Source organism: Phyllostomus hastatus, unplaced genomic scaffold (genome assembly GCF_019186645.2).
Source record: "Phyllostomus hastatus isolate PE091 unplaced genomic scaffold, TTU_PhHast_1.1 phas_scaffold_129, whole genome shotgun sequence".
Lineage (NCBI taxonomy): Eukaryota > Metazoa > Chordata > Mammalia > Chiroptera > Phyllostomidae > Phyllostomus > Phyllostomus hastatus.
In genome coordinates, this window is record NW_025334009.1 from 3,591,175 (window position 1) to 3,612,758 (window position 21,584).

General features: G+C 44.9%; 1 protein-coding gene across 1 annotated transcript in view; it reads right to left on the reverse strand.

Annotated features, from left to right (window-relative positions):
* Positions 1–21,584, reverse strand: part of DOCK3 (dedicator of cytokinesis 3) — a 268,143-nt gene that overhangs the window by 119,272 nt on the left and 127,287 nt on the right. Inside the window, exons 7-9 of the mRNA XM_045857241.1 lie at positions 18,822–18,906; positions 11,106–11,147; positions 10,349–10,503 (exon numbers count right to left, since the gene is read on the reverse strand). Of these exons, the coding sequence (XP_045713197.1) occupies positions 10,349–10,503; positions 11,106–11,147; positions 18,822–18,906 (282 nt within the window). The remainder of the gene's footprint in view (positions 1–10,348; positions 10,504–11,105; positions 11,148–18,821; positions 18,907–21,584) is intronic.

Sequence of the window (21,584 nt, forward strand, 5' to 3'; positions counted from 1 at the left end):
CATGTGGTGGGGGAAGGGGGCAGAGGGTTTCCATGGGCAAATGTATCTGGAAGAGCTGCAAACCACATCTTGCGAGAGACACAGGATGAGGGTCTGCATGTGCTCAGAGGGGTGCTGCCTAAAGGAATCCCGGCTGGCCCCAGGGGCTCCAGGACCCACATGGGGACCCGACCCTTCTGATCGGAGAGGGTGTGCCAAGCCCCCACTCCAGCCCCGCTGGCAGCCCCTAGTCTCTTCAAGGTTCATGCGCACCCGCCCAGGAGACGGAGGTGAGGCAATGCTTTGTCTGATCCGTAACAAGCATGCACTCTTGACCGACGAACAAACCCCCCAAAACAGATTCTTTTCATTTTCTCTAAAGCAAAAGAGACACATAAGTAAAATTGTTATTACATATTCTCAAATATAGTTATAATAGCATTTTTATAATTATGCAGCCCCTATAGGGTCTTTAGGAATCATGCACTTCTCACGAAAAGGAACTAAATGGGAGTTTAATGATCAGTGACAGAGGAACTACCGTTGTTTTTACTCTGATGACTTCAGCTCTCACCCGGGATCAGGCTCCCGACTCCAGCGACAAAAAGCACACGGAGGAGTAAGTGGGGTGAGGTGAGGTGAGGCTCCGCCGAGAGGACCGCACAGTGCCGACCCGCTCACCTCTGCCGTGCCCAGCGGCACTCAGGGGACAGACAGTGCTTTCAGGGAAGGTGCAGTCCATGTGGAGAACCTGGGGGTGGGGTAGCCCTGCCGCCTATGTGTTTTGCTAGTCACACCTGTGGGGACTAAGGAAGTGCCACAGCTTTATACTCCTCAGCTCAAGACTGAGAAGTCTCAAGTACTACAGAAACTAATCGTGAAGCCCTCGAAGGCAAAAAACGAAGGTCAGAACCTCAAACTGCTTCTCTGTACTCAGCAACAGCTCTTTGGCCTGGCGTGGACAAGTGCGCCCTTTGAAGGTGGGTCCCTTGCAACTGCCCAAGAGTAATCTAGTGGTTCTGTAAGAAATGAAAAAATCGATAAATGAATGAAAGTTGGAAAAAACCTATTTAGCTAAGAACTCTTTCATCAAATGCATAGAATGCTACTTCTTAATTTATTTAACTGTATTTAGTTAAATATATGACCAAGCGCTACTGCAGAAAAATAAAGCATTTAAGAGCAAATCATGAAAACTTGACCTAATGTTTTCCAATGTATTTACTATGAGAAGAGGAAACATTTACACAAATGCTGAAGTGTGCTTGCTCTCTAAGACCTCATGTAAAAATACTGCCTTTGCAATAATAATAATATGGGAAAATAAGTGTCATTTATGAAAGATCATACCCAGCATAATCCAATAGTGGCATTTCCTAGTGGATATTCTAATAACTGAAAAAAGATGACCTTAAAAATGCACTCTTTCACTAGTAGGATCTGACTGCGCATAAAACCACCTTTGAATGAGCAAACAAAACTCTCTCCAGGAATTCAATGCAGAAGGCTTTCCGGTCCTCACAGGTAGGCTTTGGAACTTCTACACGGCAGCATGGAAGCGAAACAAAAACCGAGGTTTTGCACAGGACAACGACAACTGCCAACAGGGGCGCTACACGTGAGAGCTGATCAGCACCTTCTCACGCAGCGCCTCCTCTGCAGAGCTGGGAACCTCTTCCCAGTTTTCGGTGGGAAGAGGACCTTCCTGGGCTTGCTCCCCTCCCTCACCGTACACTTGCGTCGGCAACCTTTTGTTCTGTGCGTCCCAGTTCTTTGTTCAAAGCGTGAACATTTTTGTTCTTTTTAATTTCATTCCGTTACTCACTACACATCTTTTCTCTTAGGCATGATAGAAAGTAAGAGGAACATTTATTCACAGATGGAAGAAAAATCATAATGACCTGTCTAAGGTTTTTCCTGGGCCATCATACAACACACACACACACACACACACACACACACGTGCCCCTGCAGAGCTGGCCTGCTGTAACTGTGTCAGTCCTCTGAGGACACCAGCACACACTCTTTGTACTTACTAACTTGTTCTCGTTACTACTTCTACTGCTGTTTGGATGCCTCAGAGAGGCAGTCTTCCTGTGTAATGTTATATGTCATGAGGGATTCCTAATGGGAATAGCAGAGCTTATAGAAACCAAAATAAACATACAGAGGAAAAGCAGAAAAATCTTAATTGTTTTCTGAACGGAAGCTAGGAAACTCAACCAACCTGAAAGCCAAACAGATATTTAAATATGTCAGGCAATTTACTAGATTATTTTCTAGGCCTTTAAAGTACAAGGCTGAAAAGCTCAGGAATAATCTTAAGCAATAAAAGCAAATAAAGCCATGGTCAGCATGGCCCAGTTGGTTGAGGTCTGTCCCACAAAGCAGAAGTTCACCAGTTCAACTCCGGGGCAGGGCACACGCCTGAGTTACAGGCCCAACTCCCGCTTAGGGCGTGTGCAAGAAGAGGCAACTGACTGATGCTTCTCTCCCTCTCTTTCTTCCTCCTTACGCCATTCTCTAAAAATAAATAAATAAAAGCTTAAAAAAAAGCAAATAACGATTTCCTAAGTATTAAAACTTTGAAAGTATTTAAAAACTCTTTTTGTAAAGTTCAAAATATAGGAAAAATGTTCACTGCACTGTATCAAATTCTTTTCTACTCTCATTTAATATAGAAAGCTGGTGATATTTTATAAACAATACTACATTTAACATAGTAAGGGAGAAAGACAAAATTTGAACTCAAGTCTGAATTCTCCCAAGCCTGTACTCATTTCAATTGCCTTTCACGATGTATACTTAAACAGTGAAAATAAGATACAATATTGATCAAAGAGGAATAAACCAATCTGAAAACAGCTACATGTCTCTACATATTCAATACCTATGCATGTGCGCAAATGGATGCATCTGAGACTACAAGGGACTCTCTCATTCTTAATTTTCCTCTTTTCTTCGTGTCTCTCCCTTCTCTTGGCCGATGTCCTGCGCCCACCGACGCAGTCTACCCTTTCTGCCACGGCTCTGCACAGCCAGTTCACATCACCCCTCAGGCCGCCAGGTTCTGTGCTGTGCTATGCAGTACGGCAGCCACTAGCTAGATGCACTTATAATTAAATCTAATTAAAAGTAAATAAAATTAGAAGCTCATGTGGAGGAGAAGGCACAAGCAAGCCTGCGCAGATTCCTCCGGACTGTCTGGGTCCTGTCCTTCTCTCGTGTGACCTGGCTGCACATCCTCACTATGTCGCTGCGGTACATTGCAGCTCTGAGGACAACTGTGCACGCAAGCTGGGACCCCGAGCCCCTGTGGTGAAGGGCCACTAGGGGCCGCCCCTGGCTCGTCAGTTCAACACACCCTTCAGGTCGAGTCCTCACCTGTGGAGCAGCAGGGACTGCACCTCCTACATGACGGCAGCTCTCAAAGAATCAGGCACAGAGACTTACGGTTTACATAAAGACATACTAAATGAAAATAAACCTTGCTTAATAAAATCTTCTTGACTTCTAGTGACTTTATGAGGGCAATGCAATGAAAACGCCACGGCAGCTGAGAGCGAACGAGAAGTGCTAAAGGGGCAGCCCCCCCCAAGCAGGCTCCGGTCAGCACGCGCACAGCTCTGCCCTGCTTTAGAGGCTCCCAGGGGCCGCGCGGCAGTAAACGAACGTTCTGAGCGAGCCTGCCGAGGCCTCGGCGCTCGGACGGCGTCTCAGCTTGGGGGGGTCCCGCCGCTGCCCTGCCTCCTAGGCAACACTGACAGACACCCTGTCTGTCACCTGAGGTCTCGGGAAGGCGCCCGGCAGAAGCAGGGCCTCTGCAGTGAGAAGAATCTTTGCAGTGACAAGCGACCTTTATTTGCCCTGCCTGTCTTCCAGGAGCCCAACAAAAGCACATAAAACACTGATGTCTGGACTCACGAGCAAAGCCCCAACACACATAACAACAATGATACCGCTAATTGTGACTATTTACTGAGATTCACTGTCTGCCAGGGCCTGTTCTAGGGACTTCGCCTGTATTATCGCTTTGATGAAGCAGACACCGCTCTTTTACACTAGAGGAAATGAGAGCACAAAGGGGTTAAACAGCCTCGCTCATCCGGCAGCACTGACCACAGCAAGACAGACAGGATCTAGCAGGAGTGGGAGTTCAGAGAGTTTAGGACAACAGCAAGGACAGACCTCAGAGGTCAAAGCCCAGGAATCCTGATGAATCCTGACTCCCGGGGCTGAGGCTGGAGAATCCCGGCGGGGCTGGTATGGGGGATGGGGGAGGGCTGAATGATCCTCAGAGACAGTGGGATGAAGCCATTAGGCTGGTCATGGCTGACCCCAGCCTGGTCAGGAGCAGAGTGTGGATCCAGAGTAGGCAGAGGGGGTGAAGCAGGTGCCAAGGCACAGGTCCTAAGACACCACAGAGACTGTCCCTGCAATGGGTCTTTCAGTCCTTGCAGGGTCTGGAGTACCGACTGTATATTTACTGAGAAAAATAAACATGCAAGAGGACCCGGATGGTTCAAACCCGTGTTCTTCAAGGGTCCACGGTCACCAGCGCCAGGGTTCTAGCCCTTCCTATTCCTGTCTGGTCTCAGAAAACCCCTGGGGGCTGCTGAGGAGTGGGCTGGGCCTATGTCGCAGCCCAGGGTGGGTAGGGCAGGCTAGATGACGCCATGGGCCCCAAGTGGAAGGAACGGGCTGCAGGGCCACCACCCCTGCTGCCTGAGCCCTTGCAGATGAGCTCCAGCTGCACTGCAGAACATGACCTCTTCTGGGGAGGGAAGCAAAACTGTTTGATTTAATAAACAATGTTCTCACTCATCATTTTAAAAGAAAATTTCTCTCCAAGGACATGAGAGATTTTCACAGAGACAGACTCTCTCACTTGGGCAGAAGGCTCGACTCGCAGGCAGAGTCCTCTACTTCAATTACGGAAGCTACTGATTTTCAAGGAAAAGTTTATTCCACACAAGGGTATTCTGAATGCTGAGTAAACTCCAGGAGAATAAGCAATGAGGCTTTTTAGCTTATTTTGCACAGCATCTGTGAAAAGATGGCTAACCTAAGTGTTCTTGTGTGGTGAAGCTTTTGAGGGCAACTTAACACTCCCAAGGCCTAAAAAGAAAAATCCAGCATAGACAACATCCCTTTCGGAAAGCCAGTTAAGTGAGGAAATCAATCACCAGTGCCCGGCTTTAGAGCACTCCGACACATCTGCAAGGGCCAGGGAGACAACCAGGCATACTAGCAGGCACATCAGTGCTTAGAGGAAATAAGTCAGTTACGAAATAATACTCCTCCTGTGAATGGGAAATTCGTATAATGGGAAAGATAAGTGAATCCACACAGAACCAAATACAGATAACAGCAATTCTTTTCTAGAAGAAGACTGTACTATTTTGAGGAGTAATTATATGGTAATTGTTAAATATATTAAGATAATAGTTAATCACAATAGATGTGTATACAGAAAAATATTTTTAAACAAAGGTAATGAGTTCTTTATAGAAGGGGAATCCATGATATTAGGAAAAAAAATACATTTTAAATTCTGGCCACTTATAAGCTTTGTTCTTCTCTGACCTCATCATCCCTGAAAAGCAAAGTGCATGTTTGTTTCACACTGCCAAGCTGGCCATTTAAAGAGGGGGAGAAGTACAAATGAAAATTTTTGGCATTATTTTTTTCATATAACAAAACCAGTATTTGTTACAGTTTGCTATAATTGTCTTTCCCTTAAGGTGGCTGGCAGCTACTTTAAGAAAGAATTACTATCAAAACTTCAAACATCTGTCAGTTCAAAGACTCTTTTAAAAATTTTTAGTCCTTTAAAAATTATTAAAGATTATAATACATATATACACTATATGCATATAGATATATAGTTTTCCCCCAGAAATACAAGTCATATTATGCATATGGTTGTAAAAGCTGAAAATATTGCATTAACCTTATATATATATAGAATGTACTTATGTAGAAGTAGTCCTTGTTTTAGGCAGTATTCTGAGATGGTTCCTCAAACGTTCCCCCCAGTTCCAGGCTTACATAATCCCTAGGACTGTAAATATGGTGGCCTTTATTCCCATGATTAGGTTATGTTCTATATATACATATATGCATATATACACACATACATACGCATGTACGTACATATATATGACCCAACTGACTGTAAAAGGAGGAGAGTATCGGGGTGAGCCTGACCTAACCCCATGAGTCCTTTAAAAGCGCAGAGTTTTCTCCCAGTAGTTGCAGAAAAGGAAGTCAGAGGTTCAAAGCGCTGGAAGGATTCGCTGCACTGCTGTTCACCTAAAGATGGACGGGGCTGTGCAAGCAAGAGAAGCAGGTGGTCTTTGGGAGCTGAGAGCGGCTCCCTGCCGACAGCCCACAGCCGGCAGCCGGCAGGGAAGCGGAGCCCCCAGGCCCACACAGCACTACAACACCGAATCCTGCCAACCGTCAGTGGGGCTGGAGGCCAGCTTCCCCCTAGGGCTTTCAGACCAGAATGCAGCCCAGGTGACACTCTGACTTCGGCCTTGTGATACCCTGGGCAGACTTCTAACCTACAGAACTGTGGACTTAAAAATCAGTGATTTTTAATCAATTATACTTGCTGCAATTTGTTATCTAACAACACAAAATGAATTCAGTCCCTCTCTCACTTCTTTTCGCCTATTTATTTATACTATTATTTATTTACACTATTACTTATTTAGTCATCTCTCTACTTAAGACATTTAGACTGTCTTAAGGTATTTGCTATTAGAAAATGGCATTCTTACATGTATGAGTACAAGTTCATTGGTATCAAATTGTTCACAGTAGATGTACACAATTTCAAAAATGTGCCCATGACATCAAAAGCAATGACAGAAGAAACTGGAAACATTGGACTTCATCAAAATTAAAAATGGCTGTGCATCAAGGGCATTACCAAGAAAGTGAATAAAACCTACAGAATGAGAATATTTGTACATCATATATCTGATAAGGGTCTAGTATACAGAAAATATAGAGAACTTTCATAACTTGGCACGTTAACAAACAGTTACTAACTTTAAAAAAGATAAACAAACAGCCCCATTAAAAATGGGCAGGGACCGTCCCATTCCCGCGGGAACCTGCCTGCACGTGCGCCGTCACAAGACTACGTCCGGCAGCGGGGTGGGGCTGGGCACAGGGCGCCTCCGTGCACACGGGCAGCAAGGAAGCCACAGGGCGGGACTTCACCCATGAATGCTGAGGAAGGGCTCATAAAGGTTGAGTTCCAAAGAACGGACAGGAGCGTACAGAGCCAACGAGGGCAGGGCGGCATGGAGGCGCAAGAGAAGCTCAGGGAAAGCCCAGAAGTCATCGGGAACGAGGCGGGATGCGTGCCACAAGGCCAGAGGCAGAGCTGCATCACCCCGGCCTCCGACGCCACGCCGCCGAGCAGCAAGGGCTTCAGCTCAGTGGGCGCCGACACAGCGGCCTGGCCCGCGCTCTCCGAAGGGAAGTGTGGTGGTGGGTGGAGACTAAGTCGGGGCAGGCAGAGGTGAACGCGGGGAGTCTGCGTGCTTTCGGGGAGAAACGGGCAGGACCCGGTGTGGCAGTGGGATGGGGTGCGGCCAGTGCTTCTGACTGTACTTGGGAGACGGAGCGGACAGAACACAGGGGTTAGTTGTGCCGGGAGGGGGTGACACGGAGCGGGAGGAGCCCACGCGGCCTCCTGAGGGGCTGCCGCGGATCTCAGAGCAGAAGATAGTGCCGTCAGTGGTTTTGGCTTACAGAGCACAGGAGGAAATACCTCTGTGGGCAGAGAAAATGAATCCGGTGTGAATATGCCGAGGGAGCGACGGCCGGGAGGCACCCAGCAGCAGAGGTCTGGCAGGAAAAAGGAAATAGGGACCCGAAACCCAGAGGGGAGGCCTTGATCAGAGACCGGGATTTCAAGGCTAAACAGTCACCATTCCGTCTGGATAACAGAAACACCGCACACACAAAAGAGCCACCGAGGCCTGGCCAGCCGCCGCTGCCGCCTCCCCCTGCAGACCACCCAGCGCTCACCAGCCAGGACACGCCAGCCGTGTGTTCGTGCTCCGCAACTGGCCGTCCCCGGCAGCCCTCCGGCTTCTGGGCCTGCTTGCAGAATCAGCTGGGTGGCGAGGCAGGGGAACACCGGTCTTCTGTCTGGCCCCCTCCCTCGGCTCACATCCCGCCCTTGGGCCCGGAAGCAAAAGCATCCCGGCAGGCAGCACTGAGCACTCGCTGAGGACCATCTGACTGGAGGCTTGACTAGAGACACTTGATTGACAAGAGTTCTCTCGAGGAGAAGAAACAACTAAGCCGACTGCTCTGTGTCACTATTGTGATGTGATACATCCCTAACCTTTTGTGACTTCTGACAACTGCTTTGAGAAATAACATATGCTCAGTACAACACCTTACAGTAATGAAAGCATAACTTTCTAGCAACACCAGCTCAATGATCAAAAGCTTTTGAGGATTTATACAACTATACAAATCCTAATGTAAAGAAAATTTATTGACCAAACCTAGATCTAAAATTCTGCTCTTTAGTTCACTAGTAATACTAAACAAAGTAGATGGTAATTGTCAATGAATGACCTTATAGTTTTATTATGCAAATAGAAAAGTAGTTTTCTAATATACAGGGATTTTTAAATTACCTAAACACTTCCAGCAACTTTATACAAGTTTCTTCTCTACATTTCTCTTTTAAAATGTTTGTTTCTTGAGACTAAATCATAAACAATGCACTCAGCCTAGAACAACTGGCGCACGAGGGCCCTGCGTGGCCTGCGAGCCCGAGCGGCGGGTGTCCCTCCTCTGTGCAGGCACCGGACAGCGCGTGTCCCGGCACAGACACCGCGTGGGCTGCTGGGCCGCGGACAGAGGACACGGCCCCTGGCACTCGGGGCGGCGACATGCTGTGTGCGCTCTGGTTCTCAGACAGCAGCCCACGGACCCCCTGCAGCCCCATAGGGTACTGGGCGGGGGCAGAGGCACAATGAGATTTCTGGTATTCCCCCTTCCCCTTCAACGGCGGAGTCGTTCTACTTCCTCTGTTTCATATATTAAACTTTCTCATGGAATTTAGCTTGAAGAATTCTTCCACACCCAAAAATAAGTACTAATAAAGTTCACGAACCTCTGGACTAGCAGTGGAAACACAGTACCAGGATCCACGCCGGTGTAACACTGGCCTGCAGTCTCACCTGGGTGCAGCAGCGGCAGCTGCCGCCACCGCCACCACTGCCTTCTCCAGCACAGCTCCCCTGGGAGCACGCACTGGAGGCCACTGGGGCCAAGACACAGCTGCGTGCCCTCCTTAACGAGTGCATCCTACTGCTACCAGGCCAACGTGAAGCACGGCGCTTTATTTTGGGTGGGGGGAGCTGAGATCAGTGGCACTGCGGAACATGCAATACTGACTTTCCTTTGTACTGTCCTAACTTCCATTTTAAAATTTCCCGTGTGTAACATTCAATTGAAAAAGAAACAGTTGTTTTCAAATTTAAGTAAGAAAAAAACAAACATAAAATATTCTTAACACAAGGAGTTACGAAGCAATACAAAAGTATTCCAAGATTTTTTTTTTCTCTCTGCCCCACAAGATGACTATGGAGAAATGCTTGGGCTCCCTAAGACCCCAGTTGGCTACCGAGGTCACCTCACCCCATCAGAGCCATGCTGGCCTCTTGAGGAAGAGAAGCCCAGCGTGTCTCCTTGACTGCTCCCTCCCTTTCCAGGGGAAAGTACTGCTGCAGTTGGTCCTTAAGGGGCTCACTGCTCCACCAAAATTCAAGCCAGCCCCTCTCTGCACCTCTCCTCCAGCCCAGGCAAAGGGGAATGCTCGAGTCAGGCCCACCTTCCCTTCTGCCCACCAGATGCCCTCCCCACCACAGGGCTGAACGGCACCGCGGGCTGGGGCTGCCCTCCCATGGGACACGTCAGCCTGTTTCCCTGGGAACCCTCTCTCCCACTCGCGTAAGGCAGAGCTTCGTGCTTCCTGCATGCTGGAGCTGGACCTCTCTGCTGAATGTGCTTTGTTCTATGTTTCTTCTACTCATTTTCTCCGGCAACAGATGCACCCTTCTCTCTCCCTGAAGTGGTGACAGCCAAGACTGGGATGTGGGTTTCCACGAGGAAACAGAAACAGGATAAAAAACCAGCCACCGCACGTGCCTTCAGAACACACTGGGATTTGAGGCTAAACTCCTAGCTAAATGAGATGAAGTTACTTTATCTTGTCTTCCCCCTCTGTGTGTCTATCTCCTCTGAAGGCCGAAACGCCTGTGACCCCAGCTACCCCATCCTAACCCAGAGTCTCGGCCGCATCAGACCTTCTAGCGGCTTTTACCTGATCTGCTTGCCTTCCCTCATGTCATGCAGGGAGAAAAAGACATCGGTGTCTTCCCCGATGGTGTTGTAGGTGAAGCTCTTCAGGCTGAGGAGGAAGTGATGTGGCACGGGCATCCGGCAGGTTTCCCCGTGGCGTGGGCGCATCGTGTCTACCTAACGAGGAAGGCAAAAACCGGTGACTTCTGTTTCAGTTACTCACTGCATTAATCACAAATGAAATGAAAACCAATGACTAGTTCTCCTGATACGACTGAGAGGGAGACTGGCGGTGTTCTCTCGAACAGCAGGGCGCCGTGACAACACGCGTGGTGTGAGATGGGCAAGCACGCCGCTGGGAGAGGCGACGAGAGCGACGGGGACAGAGGACCGGGAAGCCAGCCTACAGGAGAACCCAAATTCCCACCAGGTCACAGACACCTCAATGCTCCAGGGAACCATGTCCAAAGCCATTTCTTGGAAATCCTGCCATGACCCTAATGAACTTGACTCACACTGTTAAATGACGTTTTTATTCTCTTCCAGACCAATTCATTTTAGTCTCTCGGCCTCCTTTCTTTCAGTTGTGCTTATGTAAACTTGCACAGAGGAGCGGAGACTGGACAAATTTGTTCAAAGGCCAGGGCTCCTTACAGGAAAGACACCACACAGTCAGAAAGTCAGTGGGGTGTGTGTCATTCCTGGTGCACCCCTGTGCTGTGATCTCCTGGGAGGAAGAGTTGAGGGGACAATCTGGGAAGCCTGGTGAAGCTGCTTACCTGGGATGTGCTCTGCTGTACACTCTGCCGGCTAGACAGATGCTACGGAAAGAAAGAAAGAAAAATGCACTCAACTGGGGAGGAAAGTGTCTTTTATTAAGCGTCTTCTGTATGCTAGGCATTCTGTTATGTCTTTTACACAGATGACCTAATTCTGATAACCTTGTTAGATAAATGTTATTTGTATTTGATGGAGACGACTAAGGCTTACAGTAAGGAAGCAATCTGCTGAAGTTCACATAGCAAGGAGGCCATGTCTGGACTCCAACCCCAGCTCAGAGTACCAGCCACGTCACAGGTGGTACCTGCTACTGGATTTTGGCTTTGGCACTGTCCCCTCCATACACTGTCTGCGCCATGCCCTGAGCTGAGTGATCCGGCTTTTCCAGGCTCTCCACAACGGAGGACGCACAGCTTTTAACCGAAAGGGGCTCCCTCCTAAACATCTCTCCGTGCTGTTCCTTCGCTGCTGGCTGAAGTTAGAAGAAGCTGATTCCAATCCCAGCCACACCAAGTAGGTTGTGAAACTTCCGAGAAATCACTTACTCTAAGAGATATTTTCTTCAACTGCAAAATTAAGATAAAAGCTTTTATTGTCTTCCTCACAGGGTTATTCTGAGGCTCAAATTTCATAATGGACAGCAGCATGACAAAGTAATTAGAGAGCTAAGTCAGGACACCCTGTTTTAAATCTTGACTCATTTATAAACCGAGGATAACATTTTGCGAACTCAACCTCATTGGATTTTGTGCAGATTAAGTCAGCATAGTACCTATATTTGTAAGTGGCTGATCATTATTTACCTATAATTCGTATTCTTTTTTAAATTTGATTTTAGAGAGAGAGGAAAGGAGAAGGGGAGAGAGACAGAAACGGACATCAATTTGTTGTTCCGCTTATTTACGCATTCACTGGTTGATGCTTCTCTGTGCTCTGACCAGGGCGTCTCAGAATGACGCTCTAACCGACTGACTACCCAGCCAGGGACAGCATTCATATTATTATTGGTACTCTTCTCCATAATTAGTTATTATAGAAAAGTCAGTCACATTCAGAAGTAACCCTTACCAGAAAAAGTTATGGGCTCACAAACATTAGGCCCCTGGTCCTGGTGAACTGAAAAGTGAGAGTTTCCATCCTGCTCCCTCTGGGGCCCTGGAGGGGTGAGACAGCACTCACCCGGTGAGCTGTTCCACCCCACACGGGTACAAGGAATGGGGGCTGAGGAGAACGATTTCATTTCTTTTCCAAACACACACATTTAACCCTAAATAAAACTGAAGTACAATCAAATAGTAAGTGCAATTAAGATGCACTTAAGTTAATATTTGCCATTAATGTTTATAAATATTAATATTAAATAATGCAATATTAATAGTAATGAAACAAGTATTAAATATTTGCGTGCATTAACAACTAAATTAGCAAATTATTGCCGACTATTAATATCCATTCATGGGGCTACATGTTCCCAAGATACATATTAAATACAGCTGGCCCTCCATATCCATGGGTTTTATATTCATGGATTCAACTAACCACGGATTCAGATATTTGGGGGGGGGAAAAATCCCAGAAAGTTCCAAAAAGCAAAAATTGAATCTGCCACAAGCTAAGCACTATAATGAAGTGACGTGCAGGCATATCATGCTGCAGCCTATATGCAAATATAGGTTATATGCAAATACTCTGCCGTTTTATATAAAGGACGTGCGCATGGCACACTCTGGTGCTCGCGCAGGGTCCTGGAACCAGTTCCCTGTGGATGCCAGGGGACAGCTGTATGATGAAAACAGGCCTCCGCCGGCTGGGGAGTCATCATGGGGAATGTGTACGCACGAAAGGAAAGTTCACATGTAAAGAGGCTACAGAAAAGCTTCTTAAAAATCAAGCTTTCAAAACAAAAAAAATCAAGTTTTCTGTGCCTTACTGACCCATGTCCACTGGCCTAAAATGCTTTCCACTGCTTTATTTTACATTCGGGGGCTGCACTAAGGCATTCTTCTGAAGTGGATTTACTCACTCTTAGAAATCACTACCAATCTTAATATAAATGCTCAAGTATAATTATATATGCAAGTTCACAGCTAATCTCAGTGTAAAACATCCGTGCTGACAAGTACAAATGTCATTCTAGAGTTCAGAGGCATCAAAACCGGGGAAGACTTCTCAGCCTAGTCTGCGAGCACAGCAAGCACACGGCCCCCGGAGAAAGGCACAGAAACGGACACTCCGCAGCACCTTTCACGGCGCTGTGAAGGAAAACCGCTGCCCTGCTGCCCGGCAGCCCTCAGCCGGCCGGCGGACACCTGCCCCCGCAGAGCCGCCATCACCTGCAGTGCAGCTGTAATTATCACGTGTCCACGCTTGTAACCAACTCTAGACTCTGTCCTCTCTGGGAGCAAAATACCCATCCTAACCATCCTTGTATCTCAAGTGCCTAAGAAGGTATATCAAAAACACAAATTAATTTAAAATGCATGGACTACTTTACTGGTTCTGCCAAACTTCTCCCCCACAGAAAAGTCATTGTCAGCTCTTGGACATCTCTGGTCTATTTAGTCCTCACAAGTCTACCAATATAAGGAAAAAAAACTGTAGCTATTCAACTGAAAAACACAATTAATTCCCTCTATGTACGTTGAGAATTGTGTTAGGTATTGTGGGTATTACAAGAAAATACAAGACATCTCGTCAGCATTACCAATGATGCTTGATCATTAGTAAATAATGTAATCAACTGACTTAAATCCCAAACTGGAAGTATAAACATTGGTCTACTACAAATAATAATCAGCACTACAACACAACAGACTAACACAGTTCCCAACACATGCTATCGTCGAAGGGTAACAATGCAGCAGGAGGTTATAATGTGAATATTCTGCTAGGTCTTCCACAATTTAGAAGCTCTCATACGTAATCTTCGAGTTCTCACTTTTCCCACAGAGTCATGGCTAATTAAGATGAACGCAAATCCCTCACTGTTGCCCTTTGAAATGCTTTCTAGTTTAGGTAGCACTAATTCTCCACTGCTGAAAATGGAGTTAGACTTGCGATCAGGTGGAAGCAAGAACGGAGGAGTGTTAGGGCTTCCTTTGGCTCTTGTCATACAGAAAATCCACCTGTGTATTTACAGAGATTTAATCACTATCATTCAACATTGTGTAGGGGCTTGAATTTTTTATGAGAAACAAAATGCACTAAATGCAAACTTAAGGTATAATCCTATTTATAAAGGTTTTCTTGTAAAAATAAGTGGCAAGTAGTATTATTATAATCAAAAAGTTTCATATTCCAGTAATAAATTTAAATGTTAATACAAAAATTCTGAAAGGTTGTTCTCCTTTGAAACTTGTTGATAAATTTAAGATTTAACCAAAACATTTACTGTGCATTTACTGTATGCAATTTAACATAAAAATAAGTGGTTTTCAATGAATTTATGGAATGGACTCTCAGAATCAGTTTTTCTTTATCATATCTAATTCCATCAAAAACAAATACACAGGATAAAAAGATGAAAAAATCAGCATAAAATGAAATAAAATAAAAAGGAACTTGCACCTTAGGTCTTCCTCTCTCTTTTTTTAATGCTCACCTGATGACATGCTTATTGGTTTTCGAGAGAGGGGGAGGGAGAGAGAGAAAGAGGGAGAGGAACATGGATTGGTTGCCTCTCGCACGCACCCCAACCAAGGAACCCAGCTGCAACCCAGGTACGTGCCCTGACCGGGAACCAACCGGCGTACAAGATGAGGCTCCAACCACGTGAGCCACACTGGCTAGGGCCCTTAGGCCTTTCTGAGAAACCAACATCTTAAATTAACATGGAGACTATTATGCTAAGTGAAACAAGCCAGCTGGTGAAAGACAAATACCATATGACATCACTTATAAGAGGAATCTAATGAACAAAATAACCTAATGAGCAAAACAGAAGCAGAGGCGTAGAATCATGCAATGGACTGACAGCTGCAAGAGAGGAGGACTGCTTGAAAGGCGGTGAAGGGGTCAGTCGAAGAACACGTATGGAGGACCGATGCACAGAGCAGTGGTGGGGACTGACTACGGAAGCAGGGAGCAGGCAGGGCGGAGGAGGGTGAAGGGGGGAAATTGGGAAAACTGTAATAGCATGAACAATAAAAATAAATTAACATTAATATTTATTAAAAGTAATATAAGCACACGATTTTCAAAATACATAGGCTTAAAAAGCTTGCAATAAATCGTCAGTCCTCTGTTCACCCTGCCCTGTGGCCCAGAGATAAAGTACTTTCAGCTCATTACTATGTTTTTTCCTAAAATTTACCAAATATTTCTAAATGTCTTACCTACAGTGCTTTCTCTTTATCCAATTTTAGATTTCTCTACTGGCCTTTTATTATGAAAGTTGAAGATTATTGCATTTGTTGTATCATTTCATTTCAACCATATTCTTACTATCACACAAGTTTTGGTCAAAACTTGTTTCTACTATTGTAACATTTAAACATTGTTCACTACCGAGCCAAGCAGTGTACTTCAATTACACTTTCTTTCTTCTAGTGCCTTCCACTTTTGCACTGGAAATAACTCAGTTTTATTTATAAACTATAGGGCCTTTTCCTACGCCCTCCGACAGCTTGACAGAACAGCTTTCAGGAGCGTCCCCCACGAGCCGAGCCGGGACCACCCGACACTCCGAGGGGCGGGCTTCCGCCCGCTGCCGCCCCTCCCCGCTGCCGTCCGCTCTCGCCGGGCGGTCACGCTCCAGGCCTGCCTGCTGCACAACCGCCGTCCTAGGGCCCCTCAGACGTCACCCTGAGAGTTCCGTGTGCCTCTCAGGTGGGTCAGAGTTCCTTTCCTGGATGGCACACAGCAGCCTCTTTTGGTTTCATCCCTCACTTAAAATAACTTAGTCTTCAGTAGTTTCCTGAAAAGGGTTTTCCCAGAGATTTTTTTTAGACATTGAATGACCAAAATTTTCTTCAGGGTATTTTCCCACTTGATTGATAGTATGGCACAATAAATACAAAATTCTAGGTTGCATTTTCTTCCCCTCAGAATTTAAAGGCAATTCTTCATTATTGCTAGTTTTCAGTGTTGCTTTTAGGAAGACAAATGCCATTCTTACAACAAATCCTCAGTAGGTGACCTATTTTTCTCTCCGAAGGCTTTCAGCTTTGTGAGCTGAAATTTCACAATCAAGTGTTAAATACTTGTTTGGTCCTTTCAATCTGGAGGCTCGTATCTATGTTCTGGGAAAGATTTTCCCCAGCTTTATGAGATATAATTGATATATGACGTAGTATAAACCTAAGGTGCACAATGTGATGATGTGATGCACATATATGTTATGAAATGAGTACCAACCACAATAAGGTTACTATAACCTTAACATCATTATTTTGTTGTTGTTGTGAGAAGATTGAAGGTATACTCCTTTAAGAACTTCCAAGTACATAATACACTATTGTTAACTACCATCACCATGTTGTACATTAGATCCTCAGAACTTAATCCTCTTAAAACTATCCAAGTTTGTGCCCTGGCTGGTGTGGCTCAGTGGATTGAACACCGGCCTGCAAACAGTGACCCTCCAAAGGGTCGCTGGTTCGATTCTCAGTCAGGGCACATGTCTGGGTTGTGGGCCAGGTCCCAGTGGGAGGGGGGGCATGAGCGGCAACCACTCATAGATGCTTCTCACCCTCCCTTTCTCCCTCCCTTCCTCCTGTCTGAAAATAAATAAAATCTTTCAAAAATATATTTTTAAAAAACTATCAAACTTTGTGCCCAATGACCAATATCTCTTCCCTCCCTCATCCTCAGCCCCTGGCAATTACCATTCTACTCTCTGTTTCTATGAATTCAGCATTTTCAGATTCCACATATTAGATCATCAAGTATCTGTCATTCTCTAGCTGATTTATTTCACTCAGCATAGTACTCTTAAGTTCATCCACGTTGTCACAAACGACAGGATACCCTTCTTTCTTACAGCCGAATGGTGTCCCGTCACATACATATGCACACACCACATTTCCTGTAACCGTTCATCCACCAAGGGGCACTCAGGCTGTCTCTACGGCGTGGCCGCTGTGAATGGCGCGGCCGTGAACGCCGGGGTGGAGCCTCGTGTCGAGACCCTGATTTCAGTTCTTTTGGATACACATGCAGAAGTGGGGCTGCTGAATCATGTGGCAGCTATGTTTTTTATTTTTTGAGTTATCTCCATAGAGTTTTTCTTAGTGGCTATACAAAATTACATTCCCACCAACAACACAAAGAGTTCTTTTTTCTTCCCATCCTTGCCACCATCAATGTCTTGTCTTTTTGGTAACAGGCCTTCTGTGTGTAAGGAATATTTCATTGTGGCTTTGATTTGCATTTCCCTCAAGATCAGTGACATTGAACACCTTTTCATCTTCTTAAAAAGAAACTTGTAATTTTTCTAAAACTTGTAATTCTCACCAATATATACTTCTTAAACATGTAAATACTTCTCCAAGTGAGTTTTACCTTAGTCTAAGTTACATAGTCACCTGAGGTTTCTGATGTTTGTTCTACTTTAAAATTTTGTACCTTTCTTTTAGATATTTCTTCTCAGTCAGCCTGTAAAATTAAACTTGGTCATTAGTCAACTCCATACCTTTTTATAATAACCAGTAGATAGCTCAGGATTTAACAAGTTACGTCTCTCTTAGAAATACTGATACATTATTTTCAGGTTTAAACACTACATTAGTCAATAATTGGCTCTTTTCAGCATCAACTAGAGGAAAAATTTAATTTTTTATTAAAAACATATTTTATTAATTTATTATTAGAGAGAGGGGAAAGGAGGAAGAGAGAGTGAAACACCAATGTGTGGCTGCCTCTCATGGGCCCCCAACGGGGGACCTGGCCTGCAACCCAGGCTTGTGCCCTGACTGGGAGTCAAACTGGCGACCCTTTTGTCCACAGGCCAGCACTCAATCCACTGAGCTACACCAGCCAGGGCAAAAACATTTCTTTTTAAAAGACTTTATTTATTTTTTACAATGAGTTTTTTAAAGATTTTATTTATTTATTTTTAGAGAAAGGGAGGGAGAAAGAGAGGGAAAGAAACAACAATGTGTGGTTGCCTCTCATGCACCCGCCAACTGGGGACTGGTCCATAACCCAGGCATGTGCCCTGACTGGGAACTGAACCGGTGACCCTTTGGTTCGCAGGTCAGCACTCAATCCGCTGAGCCACACCAGCCAGGGCTTATTTATTTATTTTTAAAGACAGACTGGAAGGGAGAGAGGAGGAGTGGGAGAGAAACGCGAATGTGTGGGAGAAACATAGATGAGTTGCCTCTTGCACGCCTCCAACCAGGGAAGGCCTGCAACCCAGGCATGTGCCCTGACTGGGAATTTAACTGGCGACCTTTCACTTTGCAGGGTGACGCTCAACCCACTGAGCTGCACTGGTCAGGGCAGAGACAAAATTGTAGTAACTGGTGCAGACTGAAGGAGCTCTGTTCACCAGCAGAACCAGAGAAATGCCCCGTAGACATCACAGTAAGCCCAGCACTCTACATTGTAATTCCACTTAGAAAAGCAAGTGTGATATACTGTCCAAATGAGGAAGACTCCTTAATTACACTGGGACAAAGACAATGAAACAACTTTAGCAACATTATTTCATAATGTAATTAGAAAAACATAAAGGAAAAAATGAGGTGTACAGGAACAAGCTGATTTCTTACCATTTTATAGAGATCTGAGACACTAATCTGGTCCGAATCCACTACTTCAAAGTCCTTCCGAGGCACCAGGTCCAGGCCCAAATGCCTAGTAGAGAGAAAGACCACAATCAACATGCCACGCCGTCAGAGTACTCATCTTTCTCTGTGCGCCGGAGAGCCCACACCTACCACGACACTGTGGACTGAGGCTCACACGCTGCCCCCGGTGGGACACGCCCTTTCCAGTAACAATTCACTGTGCTCAGCTTCGGGCGAATGAGTAAGACTAGGGGTTTGAAGTCTGACATACTTTTAGTCACTAAGCAGTTCCCCTTGTGAGGGTAAGAAGAATGCATTTGATATCACGTTGTTAATGGATCGACTGAGTTTGTTAAGGATGGGTTTTCTACAGATCATTAGTAAGTCACATTTATTTTTCTATTTCTCCCCATCTTGCAAGTACACTCAAGGTTCAGTCATGTATTACTACCATAAAAGGTTATCCAGGACCCAAGCAGATGTGTAACTCAAAATCCAACCCATAAAAAATTACCTGCTGAAAATATTAAGTTTAAAGAAATGTATTTTTTGGTTGAGTTTTATCTCATATCCAATTTAATTAACACTGACATTGGGTTATAGTGAAGACATCACCACATATTAACCAATATCTTAAGAAACTTTAGACAGACATTTAACCAAGGAGTACTATTACTAAAGAACAGAATATTTAGAAGATCTGGTATAACTCGGGCAGAAAGGAAGAGGTAATGGTGCTTCATGACTGATTGGGAGGCAGTATGAGGCAGTGAGTAACTCTGGACACAAAACTCTTGGGTTCAAACATGGTACATAATTCTAGTCAATGAACGTTAACTCCTTTCTTCCTTTCCAGAGAAACGGCTCTAACGCTGGAGTCCAGCGGACCTGCGGACCCCTGACACTGCTTACAACAGTGTGTGCACACGCCAACAGTATGTGCACACGCCAACAGTATGTGCACACGCCCACAGTATGTGCACACGCCCACAGTATGTGCACAAGCCAACAGTATGTGCACACGCCCTTCTATGAATTTTTTCTGGGGAGAGGGTCTGTGGCTCTCATCAGGGTCTGAGAGAGGCTCTGTGACTTCCCTACTCCAAAACAAGGGTTACTGATTACTGCATCTGGCAAGAGTATTCCATAGACGAGGGAAGAAGGGTATGTATTTTTTCAACTACACTATGAACTACTGTCATTTTTTTAAAAATCTTAATGTAATTTTTTCCATTATCATTTAGTCCCCTCATGCCCTCCTCACCCCCACAATCACCACACTGTGGTCCATGCCCTCACGTCCTTTTTCTCAATTCCTTCACCCCTCCCCTCCCCCCCTCAGTGTTCATCCTGCTCTCTATCTATGAGTGTTTCTATTTTGCTTGTCAGTTCAGTTTGTTCATTAGATTCCACATAGGAGTGAAATCATACTGTATTTGTCTTTTTGTAACTGACTTAATGTAATGTTCTCCAGGTCCATCCATACTGTGGCAAAGGGTAAAACTTTCCTTCTATCTTTCTTTGTTTTTACAGTTGAGTAGTATTACATTGTATAAATGTCCCATAGCTGCTTTATTCACTCATCTACTGATGACACTTGGGCTGCTTCCATATCTTGGCGATTGTAAATCACGCTGCAGTGAATGTAGGGGGGCTTATGCTCTTTCAAATTAGTGTTTTTGGTTCTTTCAGATACATCCCCATAAGTGGGATCACTGGGTCAAAAGGCAGATCCATGGCTAATTTTCTGAGGTACCTGCACACTGCTTCCCACAGCAGCGGCATCAATCTGCACTCCCACCGACAGTGCAAAAGGGCTCCCCTTGCTCCACAACCTCGCCAGCACTTGGTTGTTGGTTTATTGATAACAGCCATTCTGATGGGTATGACATGTTATTGCACTGTGGTTTTCATTTCCATTTCTGTAATGATTAGTACTAAACTATACTATAAGGCCATAGTAATCAAAACAGCATGGTATTGGCATAAACACAGATACACAGATCAATGGACCAGAATAGAGAGCCTAGCAATAAACCCACACCTTTACAGTCAATTAATATTCAACAGAGGAAGCAAGACATACAATGAGCTAAAGATGGTTTATTGAATAAGTGGTATTGGGAAAACTGGACAGATATGTACAGAAAGATTAAACGAGCCTACCTTCTTACACCACACACAACAATAAATTCAAAATGGATTAAAGAATTAAAAGTTAGACCCAAAACCATAAATATCCTAGAAGAAAACATGGGCCGCAAAATCTCGGACTTAACCTGTATATTTTATCAGATATATCTCCCCAGGCAAGGGAAACAAGAGACCACATCAAAGTAAAAAGTTTTTGCACAGCAAGGAAAACATCAGCAAAATAAAAAGACAACCCACAGAATGGGAGAACATATTTGCCAATACATCTGATAAGGGGTTAATATACAACATTTATAAAGAACTTACAAAACTCAACACCAAAAAAAAAAAAGCAAACAATCCAATTAAATAATGGGCAAAGGACCTGAACAGACACTTCTCCAAACAGGACATACAGATGGCCAACAGACCTATGAAAAGATGAGCTACTTTTAGAATATGCTAGCAAAACTAACTCTGTAGGCTCTTTCTGTATATAAAATTTCTACTCACTTAAACCCAGGTGAACATCTAAAATGCAGATTTTATTTATAATTTGTACCCTATTTGTAGAAAAATATATGAAAAGGTTAATGAAATTACAAGATTATT